At 41.8% G+C, this 16,040-nt stretch overlaps 1 protein-coding gene across 1 annotated transcript in view; it reads left to right on the forward strand.

The window, feature by feature from the left end:
• Positions 1 to 1,113: 1,113 nt before the first annotated feature.
• Positions 1,114 to 16,040, forward strand: part of LOC116966147 (protein GPR108-like) — a 39,475-nt gene continuing 24,548 nt past the window's right edge. The window contains exons 1-3 of the mRNA XM_033012335.1: positions 1,114 to 1,228; positions 11,467 to 11,583; positions 14,642 to 14,692. Of these exons, the coding sequence (XP_032868226.1) occupies positions 1,133 to 1,228; positions 11,467 to 11,583; positions 14,642 to 14,692 (264 nt within the window). The 5' untranslated portion in view covers positions 1,114 to 1,132. The remainder of the gene's footprint in view (positions 1,229 to 11,466; positions 11,584 to 14,641; positions 14,693 to 16,040) is intronic.

Below are 16,040 nucleotides of genomic sequence, written 5' to 3' on the forward strand. Positions count from 1 at the left end.
GGTGCAGGCTCGAAGGGCCGAATGGCCTACTCCTGCACCTAATTTCTATGTTTCTATTCTGCTGTGGTGTTTAAATTTAAAACTTCAAGTTCAAGTGAGTTTATTGTCATGTGTCCCTGTATAGGACAATGAAATTCTTGCTTTGCTTAAGCACACAGAAAATAGTAGGCATTTACTACAAAACAGATAAATGTGTCCATATACCATGATATAAATATATACACACATGAATAAATAAACTGATAAAGTGCAAATAGCAGAAAGTGGTTATTAATAATCAGAGTTTTGTCCGAGCCAGGTTTAATAGTGGGGAAGTAGCTATTCCTGAACCTGATTGTTGCAGTCTTCAGGCTCCTGTACCTTCTACCTGAAGGTAGCAGGGAGATGAGTGTGTGGCCAGGATGGTGTGGGTCTTTGATGATACTGCCAGCCTTTTTGAGGCAGCGACTGCGATAAATCCCCTCGATGGAAGGAAGGTCTTATTACTAACGAACCTTATTTATCAAAACCAACACCTGCTGAGAACTCAACACAAGTTCAGAACAAAAACGTTTATGTGAAGCCAGCGCCTGCAGTTATCAAAATCTTCTGTTTGCCAATTATTCCTTAATTTCCATAATCTTTTCCAATATTAACACATCTTGTAATGTAATTTTATTTGTATTTATTTATTCTTTTCAAAATAAACAGTTTCTATTTGATCATCTTTTAATCTGGATTTTTAACTTATGTATTGTGTTTTAAAAAATATATACATTATGATGTTTTTATGTGATATACCAAGATTCTATATATATTTTATGATATTTGATATGCAAAGCATTTTTAATGTAATGTTGCCCCTTGTCTGGACCTTGAGTCCGTAATAAAGTTTATTATTATTATTATTATTATTATTTGTTTTTGAGCTTTTTTAAACCATTAAATGAGCTTCTCGGTGGTGAGCGAGAAGTCCCGCCTTTTTAGGGCGGGCTGTTACTTGATTGGTCCGTTGTAGGCGGCGTGTACAAAATGGAAGGCGGCTATTGGTTGGCGGACACGTCGGTCAGTGACGGTTGCCGTCGCGGATTGGCTCTGAGGGCTGTCCGTCACACGTGGTCCTCCCCCCTCCCCCGCTTCCGGCAGTGCGCTGATGAGGATGATGGCTGGTGGTGGAGTTGGGTCTTTCTTCCTGCTGCTTCTCGCCGTTGTCGGGACTACAGGGCGGATCCATCGCCTCATACTCAAGGTAGGCGGCATCTGGTGACCTTAAATACCTAACTCAATGGACGTCAACCAGGCTGGAAGCTTCTCTCCTTCCTTCCTTCCTTCCCGATGTCTCAGATGCCTCCTTGGGGTTGAGATCTCGACCTGAAATGTCACCTATTCCTTTTCTCCAGCTGACCCGCTGAGTTACTTCAGCACTACCTTAGGTTGGGGGTTGGAGTTGAGGTTCTCACGCCTCACATTCAAGATAGGAATATTTTGGAGGACCAAGAAACCAAAAACCAACCAAGGCGGCATCTGGTGACTTTAAATAAACACCTAAGCCAATGGACGTCAACCAGGCAATCTTCTTGGTCATGTTTAAGAAGGAACTGCAGATGCTGGAAAATCGAAGGGACACAAAAATGCTGGAGAAACTCAGCGGGTGCAGCAGCAGCAGCAGCATCTATGGAGCGAAGGAAATAGGCAATGTTTCAGGCCGAAACCCTTCTTCAGACTGGGTTCTTGGTTGGTTGGTTTCTTGGTCCTCCAAAATATTCCTTCCCTTCCAATGTGTCCGAAGAACCTCAGTTGCCCTGGGCTTGAGGTTCTCTCGCCATCTCCAGCCCCCCAAACCTAAGATAGACACAAAAGGCTGGAGTAATGCGGCGGGCCAGACAGCATCTCCAGAGAAAAGGAATAGGTAACGTTTCAGGTCGAGACCCTTCTTCAGTATAGACATGAAATGTCACCTATTCCTTTTCTCCAGAGATGCTGTCTGACCCGCTGAGTTACGTCAGCATTTTGTTTCCATCTTTGGTTTAAACCAGCATCTGCAGTTCCTTCCTCCGCCCCCAACCTCTTCCACTCATTGATCTAGATTTGGTGAAATGTTCGCCTACACTCTTTAAGCTTGAAATGTCGCCTAAATGGTATCCACTTTCCAGCCCACATTGACAACACACACAAAGTGGCAACCATTTAAGATTGATGTTGTCACTTTTCCATATTGTATGGGGAAACATCATCAATTTCAGGTTCCCCATCAAGTCCCACACTGTCCTTGACCTGGGACACTTGAGCAATATGACCCCAGAAATATCAGCTAACACCAGTGCAGAGCTAAAGGAGGGTTGTACTTTTGGATGAGATTAAATAAGTCTCCATTACTCTCTAGTTCCCACAGCTACTTTTTTTTAGAAAAAAAGAGGATAGTAATTCTGAGTTTTTCTAATATTCATCAGCAATCATCATGAGAACTGATATCTCATGACTGTCATGTCACTGTTTATGGGAATGTGCTTTGTGCACATTGCTTTTCTCTCCTATGTTACAGTATGGACTACTCAATAACATTGTTCATGTAAACTTTCGGTTGTCTTATCATCGTGATAAGGTGGTGGTAATGCACGACTCTCCTTGATGGTGATGTCCTGCCTTTTGTTCTATGGAGTGAATGAAAGAGAAGACGGAAAGTGGTGCCGGTCTTTCATGGGCACTGACCTCCCCACTGTTGAAGAGATCGACAAGAGGCCCTGTCTCAAAATGGCAGCTAGCATCATCAAGGACCCACACCACCCTGGCTACATTCTTATTTCCAAACAACATAAGGTTCAAGAATACCACAAACTAAACTAAACTGCCTGTGTAGCATTAGGGACTTTGGGCTTTGTTTTGTTTGTGAACTATTTTGTTTTATTTATTGATTTATTGATTTCTTTATTATATTATTTATTGAGTGCTGTTTACAAACCTGTTATGCTGCTGCTGGAAGTAATGATTTCATTGTTCTTTTCTGGTACATATGACAATTAAACACTCATGGATCTTGAATCCATTCGATGACAGAAACAGAGGCATTGTTCTATTGTTAGGCTATAGTTTTTTTACCATCTCCATCATAAGCATTTTCAAATGCTTTTTTCCTTTATCTCTTCCTTGACTCTAATTGCCCATTGGTGAAGTTTGGACTACATTCCCAAACCTGCATCCTCTATCTGTGTTTATTTCTCTGCAGGAGTTGTGATTAGTGTGCTAGCTAGGGCAGGGCCCATCTGTGTTACTTCAGTACATTGCCAGTGTACTTGGTTATCTCATTTGTCTTTAATAATGCAGTGTGTTTAGTCAGTATCTGCAGGTGTTGGCCAGTAATCTGAATCTCCCTGAATCTGTTGGCCAGGTTGGAAGCTTAGCCACAATAAGATGAACACATTGATCCTGGGAGAAACAAATTGTTTTGTGCGGAATGCATTAAGGAAATGTAGATGCTGGTTTATAAAAAATGAAAGACACTCCATGCTAGAGTAACTCAGTGGGTCAGGCAGCATCTTTGGAGAACATGGATGGGTGACGTTTCTTCTTCAGACTGCTGATCCATGTTCTACAGGGATGTTGCCTGACCCGCTGAGTTATTCCAGTACTTTGTGTCTCTTTTTCTGTAAACCAACATCAACAGTTCCTTGCTCCTGCACTGTAACTTCTAGTTTTGTTATCTATGTGGACTGCAGTTACTCACCTCGGTGATTCTGACTGCACTTCCAAACCTTTGACCTCAACCACCAAGGAGGACAATGGCAGCAGATGCATGGAGAGGTGACCAAGATGCTGGTCCCCCTCCAAGTCATGCACCCTATTGAATTGGAAATATATTGCTTCCTTTGTTGGGTTGAAATCTTGGAATTCCCTACCTAATAACTGTTGGAGTATCTTCACCAGATACAGTGCAGTAGTTAAAGGAGGAGGCTCACCACCACCTTTTCAAAGGCAATTTAGTGTGGGCAAAATCCTGACTATGGGTGCTGTCTATACGGAGTTTGTACGTTCTCCCTGTGACCGTGTGGGTTTTCTCGGGTGCTGCAGTTTCCTCCCACATCCCAAAGACGTGCAGGTTTGTAGGTTAATTGACTTCTGTAAATTGTCCCTAGTGTGTAGGATAGAACTAGTGTACAGGGATTGCTGGTTGGTGTGGACTTGGTGGGCCATGGGATCTGGTTCCATGTTGTATCTCTAACCCAAACTAAGCTAAAAGCCGTCAAGAATCTAAATTGCGAAGTCAGAAGTTGTTTAGATTTATTATTGTCATGTGTACTGAGGTACATTGAAAAGCTTTTTTTCTGTGCAATCCAATAAATCAAACAATAATATACATAAATACAATCAAGTCAAACATAAGTATACTAGATCGAGCATAGGGTTATAAGGTCATGTGATAGGAGCAGAATTAGGCCATTCGACTCATCGTCTATTTCGCCATTCAAACATCTCTCCCTCCTAATCCCATTCTTCTGCCTGCTAACCTCTGACACCTGTACCAATCAATAATCCATCTATCTCTGCCTTAAATATTGACTTGGCCTCCACAGCCTTCTGTGGCAAAGAATTCCGCAGATTCACCACCTTCTGACTAAAGAACTTCCTCCGCAGCAAGATACAGAGTGCAAAATATAGTTCTCAGCACTGTAGTGCACCAGTTCAAGCACCACGTCCAAAGTCCGCAATAGGTTTTACAAGAATGTGGAGGATATGGAACTTGCTACCTTAGAGTGTTTGAGGTGAGTAGTGTAGATGTACTTAATGGGTGGGGGGGGCGGGGGGTGTAGGGGAGAGAAACATAAAAGGGAGAAGCAAATGGATCAAGTTGGATGAAGAAAGATGGTTGGAATTCAAAATGTAAACTGGTTGGGCTGAGTACACTATAGAAACAAGCTGGACTGAGTACACTATAGAAACAAGCCATGCAATTGTATGTAAAGTCCGGAACAGAAGCTACCCTAATCTGTGAAATACTATTCTGTGTTTGAATAGCTGAGTCATGAAAGGCAGAAGTGATAATTTGGTATTTTGTCTTTGTGATTTATTCAGCACATCCTCAATCTCTGCACTTTTTAAAATTCTATTCCCATACGCATCCCTGATTGTAATGATTTTTCCAATTACTTTGTTTCTTACAATTCTCCTTTAAATTGCTTTGCCGGCCTCTCTTGGTTACTAGAGGTCATAGCCTCAGAATTAAAGGGTGCTCTTTTCGAAAGGAGGTGAGGAGGAACTTCTTTCGTCAGGGGGTAGTTAATCTGTGGAACTCATTGCCACAGTGGGCTGTGGAGGCCAAGTCAGTGGATATTTTTAAGGCAAGGATAGACAAATTCCTGATTAGAACGGGTGTCAAGTGTTATGGGGAGAAGGCATGAAAATGGGATTAGGAGGCAGTGATCAGCCATGATTGAATGGCGGAGTAGACTCGATGGGCCGAATGGCCTAATTCTATATCCTGTGAACTGGTTACCTAGCCAATTACCCCGTTATTTGTGGCCTAGACTTGAACATAGGTGAAGAGCACATTATTGTTGAACTGGTTAAAGATCCAAAAATTCTTCAAATGCCATCCTGTCAGCATGACTTGTTGACATGGATCTGGGGTGACCGGTTTACTTGGTGTTTATGTTGGAATCCAGAAGAAGTTCAAGCCACAGCTTTTGGCTGGAGGATAGGTTTAGCTTTTTGAATTCAAACAAAAGCAATAAGCTCCACCACAGATCATGAGTTAGTCTGTTGTAGAACTAGTTAGTTAATCCCATATTGCTGTGCCTTCTCTCTGTGGAACATACTATCTTTCACAATTCTCAAAAATTGTTCCCTTTTGAAAGCACCATCAAAAAATAATGGAGGAACAAGGAATCAAGGAACAAGCATCGGCAGGATGCTGCTTCACGAAAAAAGATGCAAAATGCTGAAGTACCTCCGTGGGTCAGGCAGAATCTCTGGCGAACATGGATACCTCAAAGTATGCCTTCATTGAAGAAGTTCTTTTTCACCAGTCTGAGGAAGGGACCCGACCCAAAATGTCACCTGTCCTTGTATTACAGAGAATCTGCCTTACCCACGGAGGTACTCAAATTTGTCTTTTTGTTAATCAAAACATAACACATTTCCCTCGTGTCCTCTGCAGCTCTTCCTGTCTCTGGAATGACTACAGATCTATCATTAGATTACTATAAATAAAAGTTGTGAACCTGCATTAGAACTTCTGAAAACTGTTCAGCATTCTCTGGGAAAGATTGGCTGAACAAGATCAGGGGTTTCCAAGCTAATCTGTGGGATGCAGGAGAGAAATTCTGAAATTTATTTTGGTTTATGTCTTTGACTTTTTTTTATAATGGGGAAATCAGCATCTCTGGAGAGAAGGAATGGGTGACGTTTCAGGTTGAGACACTTCTTCAGACTTAAGACTTTTTCTGGGAATGTAACCTTTCCAAGGATGCGCCTGCTTAACTGGGTCAGTCTACACTGATGCTCTGACTGTGGAGTAAACTTGTCAGACTACCTTCAAAACCAAAGGCACCCTCAACAAGCGGTGGAGGCTCTTATTGATGTTACGTTAAAACTTGCACTGGCAATGGAATTGAACTTAAATTTAGAAGAGGGTACACAAAAAAAGTATGGGGACATTTTGATGCAGAACCCATGTAGTAAGTAATTGGAGGCAAGATGCTGGAATCTCTCGTGAAACACAGAGTGTTGGAGTAACTCAGCGGGTCAGGCAGCATCTATTGGAAGACGTAGATGGGTGACATTTTGGGTTGAGACCCTTCTTCAGACTTTAGTCTGAAACACTGCTTCTCCGTGTGCTCCAGAGGTGTTATCTGACCCAATGTGTTACTCCTGCCTTTGTGTTCTCATAACTAGTTGGGCTGGATCTTGTGGTCAGCAAGAGTAAGCTGCCCACATAACTCCAGCAACTTCCTGCTATGAGCTATTCTGATGTTTGTTAGTGTCAGCCGTAGCTTCAAGCAAAAACGTTTAGTTTTTACAGATAGATATCATGGAAATAAAGCCTTTGGCCCACCAATGTCCACACTGTCCATCGATCACTTGTTCACACTAGTTATCCCACTTTCCCATCAATTCCCTACACACCGAGGAGAATTTACAGAGGTCAATTAACTAAAAAACCTGCACATGTGTGTGATGTGGGAGGAAACCAAGTTGCTAGAGGAAACCCACACAGTCACATGGCGGATGTGCAAACTGCACATGGACAACACCCGCGATCATGATCGCATCAGGGTCTCTAGCGCCATGAGGCACCAGCTACGCCACTGTACTGCTTCTGGTATACAGCATTCTTTAAACTGGCTGGGGAGTCAGTTGAATATAGAACTGTACAGCACACAAACAGGCCTTTTGGGTTATGGATCATACATAAATAAGCATCATGTTCGGCACAGACGTGGGTTCAAGAGTCCTGTTCCTGTGCTGTACTGGTCAATGTTCTGTGCCAGCTGCCATATTGCTATTGGTTTTATGCCGATCCACTGTTCATGTGGCTGTAATTGAGAGCATTATGCAAATTGCTTCTTGTTAATACTTTTTGCCTTGAGTCAGAAAAAAATCATCAGGAGATCACTTAGTTTTGTTATTTTTAGAACTTGCAAGATATTGAAATATTATGTTGTTTGTTTGATTAGATCTTCCTCGCATGCAAATAAAAGAAGCGTCCAGGCCCAAAATGTCACCTATCCATGTTCTGCAGCGATGCTCCCTGATTTGCTGAGTTACTCCAGTTTTTCAGGCCTTTTTTTGTAAACTACCACCGCAGTTCATTGTTTCTTGCAAATAAATCTGCTTTGGGATGTGAATGAAGCGGAAATTCATGGTGGAAACCCACAGTTTCTGAAAATATGTTTTCCCCACACACACCAATGGCACAGAGGCACAGCTAGTAGAGCTGTGCCACTTAGCGCCAGAGACCCAGATTTGATCCTGACCTCCAGTATGGTCTGTGTGGAGTTTGCCCTATAACCACGTGGGTTTCCTCTGGGTGTTCCGGTTTCCTCCCACATCCCAAAGACGTCAGGGATTAATTTTTTTATTTTTTTTTCAAATCTGTTAATTCCCCTTAATGTGTTGGGAGTGCATTGGAAAGTGGGATGACAGAACTAGTGGAACAGGTAATTGAAGATTGCCAAGGATTTGGGCCTGTTTCCATGCTGTATCTCTAAACTAAACACTGGCTACTTGGAAGAAAATTGGTGGATATGGGGATATAATATGCAAATGAGGACAGCAAGTAAGAACATGAAAATGCAACCAACTGGACTGCCTGGATACAATCGATTGTATCTTTTTTTTTTAATCGATCGTGCCCACAATTTTGTTAAAAGCAATTATACCATCTATCTTTAATCATAGACACTGACACTTTGTCTCATGAATGTTCAACAGTAGCAGAAGCTGTGACATGGGAGAGGAGTTCGAATAAGCAAAGGGTTTGCATCCAGCATGAAATGTCACCAGAGTACTAAAACAGCATTGACCTGCCATTTCCTGATGGTTTTTAGTGCGTTGCCGAGAGTTAAGTAATATCAGCCACCGATTTGTAGAATGGCTCCGTGGTGCAGCAGTAAACACTGCCTCTTGTAAGGAGGAGTTTAAATTAGAGAAACAGGGAGGAAATAGGCCCTTCAGTCCACGCCGACCTGCGATCAACTGTACACTAGTTCTATCCCACACACTGGGGACAATTTACAGAAGTCAATGAACCTACAAACCTGTATGTCCATGGGGGGAAACTATAGCACCTGGGGGAAACTCACATGGTCACAGGGAAAATGTACAAACTTCGTACTGACAGAACCCGGAATCAGGAATGAACCTGGGTCTCTGACGCTGTGAAGCAGCAATCCTACAACTGCCACACTGTGCCGACTTGTGTTTGATTGTGACCTTTGTCGCTATTGGTGTGGAACTTTGCCTGGTCTCTCTTTGGCTTGCATTGTTACGGTGTGGTTGCTTTGTATAACTTATGATTTATTGAGACAAGCATTTGTACTTTAAGATTCATTAAATTATTGTATTGAATTTCTCCTCCACATGCCATTGTGGGGTTTGAACTTGTCTATGGATCAATGGTCCAGAACCCTGGCTGTAAGCCCAGTAGCTTGAAGTCGGCAACACAGTGGTGCAGCTGGTAGAGCTGCCTCACAGTGACAGAGAAACGGATTTGATCCTGACCTCGGGTGCTGTCTGTGTGGGGTTTGCACGTTCGCCCTGTGACAATGTAGAAACAGTGGTCTTGACCGAAGAAGGTTCTTGACACGAAACGTCACCTCTCTATGTTCTCCAGAGATGCTGCCCGACTTACTGAGTCACTCCAGCATTTTGTGTCATGTGGGTTTACTCCGATTTCCTTCCACATTCCAAAGACGTGCGGTTTTGTCGGTTAATTGTCCTCTGCAAATTGCTTTGAGTGTGGAGACAATGGATGAGAAAGTGGGAGAGCAAAGAACGGGTGATCGATGGTTGTTAGCATGAACTCAGTGGGCCGAAGAGCTTGTTTCCCGGCGCATCTCTAAACTAAATTAGACCACCTTTACTGCTGTACACTCCCAAATAGTGACTCCAATCAAAAAAGGGAAGTGTGCTTTTCTAAGCCTTGTGACTACTCTGCACTTCACACTACAATCTATTGTCAGTGCTGGTTACTTTAGTTTAGAGATGCAGGGCTTTCGGCCTCCTGATTCCGCATCGACCAGCGATCTCCGCACACCAACGCTATTCTACACACACTAGGGACAATTTCCACTTATACCAAGCTAATTAACCTACAAACCTGCATGTCTTTGGAGTGTGGGAGGAAACCGGAGGTCTCTGAGAAAGCCCACACGGTCACGGGGAGAACGTACAAACTCCGTACAGACAGCACCCGTAGTCGGGATGATACCTGGGTCTTCGGCGCTGCAAGCACTGTCAGGCAGCATTTCTCCCGCTGCGCCACCATGCTGATAAAAACTCCTTGTGCACAGCAGAAATACAATTCAAGTATTATCTGTTGCTTGATGTTGATTGAGAGGTCTGTATTGCACTGTGCCCAATATTTAATCTGGCTGCTATCCTTGGAAATAGTCACCTGGAATATTTTATGACCACCATCTGTGATGGTTAACAGGACCATGATTCAATGCCTTATGTCAATAATGTCTTATTAAGAATGTTTAACGCTTTATGTGTCATTCCTAACTATGTCATGTTGTCACGTGCGGGCGGAGCACCAAGGCAAATTCCTTGTATGTGAATACTTGGCCAATAAACTTATTCATTCATTATCCAAAGTGCAGGACAACTGCAGTCAATAGTTTGGAGGTGTTGGATCATGTGGTCAAGTCTTGAATGAATCTTGATCCTATAGTCTTTTGATTTGAATACACTAATGTTCCCCATTTTTCCATGGCAGGAAATGTAGCACAAAAACAAGATTGGTGTTGATATCCTAGTGTGTGATCATTATTAGATTTACTGCAGAAATAGGAATGGTTGAATGCTTCATCAGCTATAATCCAATATTTTAAAAACTTCTCTAATGACAAATAATAATGAAATAATGGAAACGAAACATTTAGGAACAAGGAACTGCAGATGCTGGTTTACACAAAATGACACAAAATGCTGGAGTAACTCGGCAGGCCAGGCAGCATCTTTGAAGAACATGGGCAGGTGACGTTTCGGGTTGGAAGAAGGGTTCAGATCTGAAATGCTACTTATCTATGTTCTCCAGAGTTGCTGCCTGACCTGCTGAGTTACTCCAGCACTCCGCATCCTTCAATGAAAAAAAAATAATCTTAATTTAGAGATGCTAGATAAAGTAAACGTGGGGCAAAATTACAAATATCATTGATCAGATAATGATCCATACTTTTGAGGACCTGTTCTATCAGCTCCAGAATTTTTCTTCTCAGCCAACATGTTGAATGATATGTGGTTCATTGCCAGGGGCGGTTAGCACATTCTGTGTTAGAAAGTTGTTAGCTTGTAACCCATTCCACGAAATATCAAAAATCCACAGGTGCTGACTTTGAATGAGATATTAAACTGCTTATTGGTTCAGCAATTATTCAAATGCCATAATTTACATTATGAAAGGCAGTCACCCTGATAGTCTGGCTGATACCAGTCCCTCGACCGAAGTTACATAACATTTCCTGGTCATTATCATATTACTGTTTGCATGGAACCCTATGCAAAAAAAAAAAATTAATAATAATTTAAAAAATATGCAATACTTTTTTGCTACTTTTGAACTGAGTATACTTGCAAAAAAAATAATTAATTGACTGTAAAGCTCATTGGCACATTCTGCTGGGTAGCAGAAGGCTTTCACTGAGGAGAAGGGCTATTTAAGAGTAGTCATCATTTGCAAGGCCAGTGCTTGTGTGCTACTGAGGCACAAGCTAGATAGCAAGGTATGTCTCTCTGTACTCATATTATTCTCACCTTTTTTTCTTTTAGGAAGATACAAGATCAAGAGTTCACTTGAACACTTTTGGGTACTACACTAATGGAACCTTGTTAGTAAACCTTACAAGTCTTCACTTTAGAACTGACATCGCCTTGGAGAAGATTTTAGTAAGTACTGTACTACTAACGAAATATTGTTAACCTGAGAGAGATGCAATTTCACTGATCCCCTTCTGTACTGCAGAGATTGGTTGGATAACAATTCCTTATCGCAACGATGTTCTCTTTGCTTGGAGAAAATTGCTGCCAGTATTTTGTGCCCCAAAGAACATGCCAGATTATGTGATCAGATGGGAAGGATGTCTAAGATGAGCTTGATAATAGCTGACCAATAACTTTGGAATTCTCCCAAAAGTCGTGATGTTTAGTTTAGTTTATGTTCATGTGTGAACATAAGGCACAGTGAAAAGTTTTTTTTGTTTCATGCTGCCCAGTCAGCGGAAAGACTATGCCTGATTGCAATCAAACCGTCCACAGTGCACAGAATAAAGGGAATAATGTCTTGAGCATGGTAAAGCCCAGTAAAATCCAATTAATGATAGTCTGAGGGTCTTCACTGAGGTAGATGGTACGTCAAGACCACTCTCTAGGATGGCTCAGATGCCTGATAACAGCTGGGATGAAATTCCCTGAATCTGGAGTTTTCACCTGGAGACTTTTCACACTTCTGTACCTCTTGAGGGGAGAAGAGGGAGCGTGTGGGGTGAGACTCGTCCTTGACATGCTGGTGGCCTTGCCGAGGTAGTATGATGTAGATGGCGTCGATGGAAGGGTGGTTGGTTTGTGCGATGATGGTCTGGGCTGCATCCGCAATTCTCTCCAATTTCTTGCAGCCTTGGTCGGTCATTCCCAAACCATGCTGCGATGCATCCCGATAAAATGCTTTCTGCGGGCATCTGTAAAAGTTGGTGAGAGTTGTTGGGGACATGTTAAACTTTCTAAGCCTTCTGAGGAAGTACAGGTGTGATGTTCTCTTTGGCCATTGTTTCAATATGGGTGGTCTAGGACATGTTGCTGGTGATATTTACTCTTAGGATCATGAAGTTTTCAACCATCTCTACTTATGTACTTATCCACAGTCAGTGTATACCAGGGTATATTTACCTCTTTGCCCCCTGAAGTCGATCACAATCTCCTTTGTCTTGCTGTGACACTGACGGAAGGTTTATTGTCTTGGCACCAGGTTACAAGGTTCTCCATTTCCTTCCAGTTCTCTGCCTCGTCATTATTTGATTTCCGGCCCACGACAGTCTGCAAATTTGTAAACTGAGTTAGATTTGTATTTGGCTGCACTGTTGTGGGTGTCTATAAGGAGTAAACATAGGAGCTGGGAACGCATCCTGGTGGGCCACCAGTATTGTGGATTATTGTAGAGGGTGATTTGATGGAGACCACTTCGTCCGGAGAAGACTTGAGATCAAACATAAGACATTCTGATCTTTATTTTCTGACGCAAAGCTACCTGTTAGAAACCTTTCAGTCCTGTTTTGTACATGGCACCACAGCAGCTCTGACCAAATGTGAATGACCCCTGTGTGTGGCCTTTGAGCAGGTTGACGATGCCATCTCCTCCAGCGTCATTTCTCCATCATCCAGTTGCCTGCGTCTACACTCACCTGGTTCCACTCTTATCCATCTGGTCGTAGTCAGACAGCAATGGCTTCTCCACCCATGCATCCACCTTTCTCCACCAATCTTGAAGGGTCACCTGCCTGTTTCCTCCACAGATGCTGCCTGACCTGCCGAGTTCCTTTGTGTCTTTTTTTAAAAATGAACCAGTATCTGCAGTTCCTTGTTCTACATCAACTTCCACGTGCGCCCTGAAGCCTGGCGTTGCTTCATGTTCATCCCTCTCTTGATCCCTCTGCTATCTTTAAATCCAAGCTGAGTAAACCATGATCCTCTCCAGCTGAACGTGAAGAAACATTAAATCAGTCCCTCAGTGCTGCACCAGAAGCATCATCCTCGACTTTCTAACCAAGATCTGCAATGGGGACTTGGAACCCACAGCTTTTGACAGGAAGAGATGGTGGTTTCACACCTTTTGGTGTAGCTGCCTGAAGTTTTCAAGAAGTGAAAGGAACAAGAATGTTTTTCAACTGACATAAAACTGGGCCCAGTGCTTGTTTGTGTAAATTGTGTCTCGGTCTGACGTTGTTAACTTTGGTTGGGAAATAGCCCATTGATTCATGACAGTAGATTTGGAGGAACGGAAAGGTAAGTTAGTCTATATGGAAATAAATATGATACAAGTGGGCCAAGCAGTGCGGTACACTGACGCAGCTGTTAGATCTGCTGCCTCACAGCACCAGAGCCCCAAGTTCGATCCTGACTTCGGGTACAGTCTGTGTGGAGTTTGCACGTTCTCCCTGTGACAATATGGGCTTCTTCCAGGTGCACTGGTTTCCTCCCACATCCCAAAGACATGCAGGTTTGTAGGTTAATAAGCACGATTATAGCAAAGGTGCAAAGGCCTTTATTCTCCTTACCTTTATCTGGTCTCTACAATGAAATATTGCACTATTTGGATGAATTCTGTGGTGTTCTAACATGCCCCAAAGACTGTGTTGCCGTGCTATCAGTGAATGAAATGCCTTTATTTGTCGTTGTAAGCACTGCATACAACGAAATTGTTATTGCCACTCCATTGGTGCATAATATACAAACATAAAAACACAGGACACAATTCAAAAACAGTGTTAAACTAGGTATCAAGATAGGTAAATCGGTATTGCACATGGTGATAGTAAAATGCAAGGTGGGTGGCAGCATGGAAGAGTGCAGCATGAATAATACTCAGTGTTTTTTCATATTGATGTAATACAATCATCATTTTATGTAATACGTATATAATATGTGGAAACACGAGAAACCGCAGTTGCTAGAATCCTGAGTCAAATACGGGAGTGCTGTGAACCTTCTGAGTTCGAAGATGGGTCCAAACACAAAACATTGCCCTCCATATAATGCCTTGTCCACTGAGTTCCTCCAGCACTTTGTGTTTTAAATGCAGCATGTGGTTCTGAGAGGTGTCGCAACAGCAGCAAGAAAATGCAAAGAGAATTTTGCACTGCTCATTAATATTAAAATTTGATATCAGTTGTTTAAAAAAAATTGCTAATGTATATTTTTCTCTCTCTCTCCCCGTGTATTAAAAAAACCTCAGATTGGGTTCAGCCTTTCAAAACCAAAGACTGAAGGTGTGACACCATATACCGTAAGTACTACTGAAGAAATTGTGCAACACATTTGGAGCCCAGAATATACTGGTGCATTGTACTCAATGATAAGCTTTTTAACCATAGTCACGGGTCCAAAAATAAGAATAGCACTAGCCTATATCAACATTAAAAAAACTGCCAATAACACTTGCTTTTTCAAGTCAAGTCAAGAGAGTTTATTGTCATGTGTGTCAGATAGGACAATGAAATTCTTGCTTGCTGCAGCACAACAGAGTATTGTAAGCATAAATACAGAACAGTTCGGTGTGTCTAGATAGCATAGACCATATATTAGGTATGTTGCAAAGCGTACCTGAAGCGTCTTTGAAAATCTGCCGCTGCGTGTGTGCGCGATTTTGGCGCCGTTTAGAGGGGGCGGGTTTAAAACGCGATTTTCTCTAGGCTGTTCAAATCGAAGATGTTCAGCCTAGTTAATTATTAACGAAAAATCGCTGGAAGACCCCGTCGCAAAAGCTATTATTAGGTTTAAAGGCCTCGTATAATAGTTATAGTAGTTTAAAAATCAATCTCTAAACCCGCGACCGCCAGCAACCGCAGAGTCTCATAAAGCAAATAGCAGAAATTAGGTTGTATATTTTTACATTAAAAAGGGCTTCTAAAGATCCCTTTATACAAAATTTAATATTGCGAGTAGCTCAATTTGGCCCCATTATATCGCGCAGTATTTTTCTGGGCATTTGGGGCACAAATCTACCGCAATGTGAACGTTCTAAACCAGCGCGTTCCACAGGATCCCACTAGAAAGCTGATTTAAATGGGCATTTATTTACAGCAATTGAACACTGAATTCCTTCCATTTGGTCTATAAATTAATGTAAATGAGATTTTAAAATCATGTTTTATTGTGAATTATTTGTGAATATTATTTGGACATTTAGGCTATTTAAAAATGTTAATAATTTATTAAGAAATGGATAGATGTTTAGATCTAGTAATTGAAGTCTGAAATTAGCTACAATTAGGTAACTAACTAATTATATGCTTTAATTTCAGGTCATCCAAGTAAGATTATTTTATATTTGTTTCAGAATGCTTCAATCTATGATAACTGAAAATTTCATTCAGTTCTCTTAATTTTTAAGAAAGTTATGGGCTTTTGACTGTTCACGATCACAACTTTTTTGTTATGTCCATAGAAAATCAATAGGGAACAAGATGCTCATTTTCGAGTATGAAAATGGCCATAACTTTTTAAATACTTGAGATATGAAAGTGAATTAGGTGTCAAATTAAACTTATGTTTATGCTTTATCTGATGGGATAAATTACAGACTTGATTTTTAAAATCTCAAAATTTTGTAACATTGCTACATATATATACAC

Source organism: Amblyraja radiata, chromosome 35 (assembly GCF_010909765.2).
Source record: "Amblyraja radiata isolate CabotCenter1 chromosome 35, sAmbRad1.1.pri, whole genome shotgun sequence".
In the NCBI taxonomy this organism is placed as follows: domain Eukaryota; kingdom Metazoa; phylum Chordata; class Chondrichthyes; order Rajiformes; family Rajidae; genus Amblyraja; species Amblyraja radiata.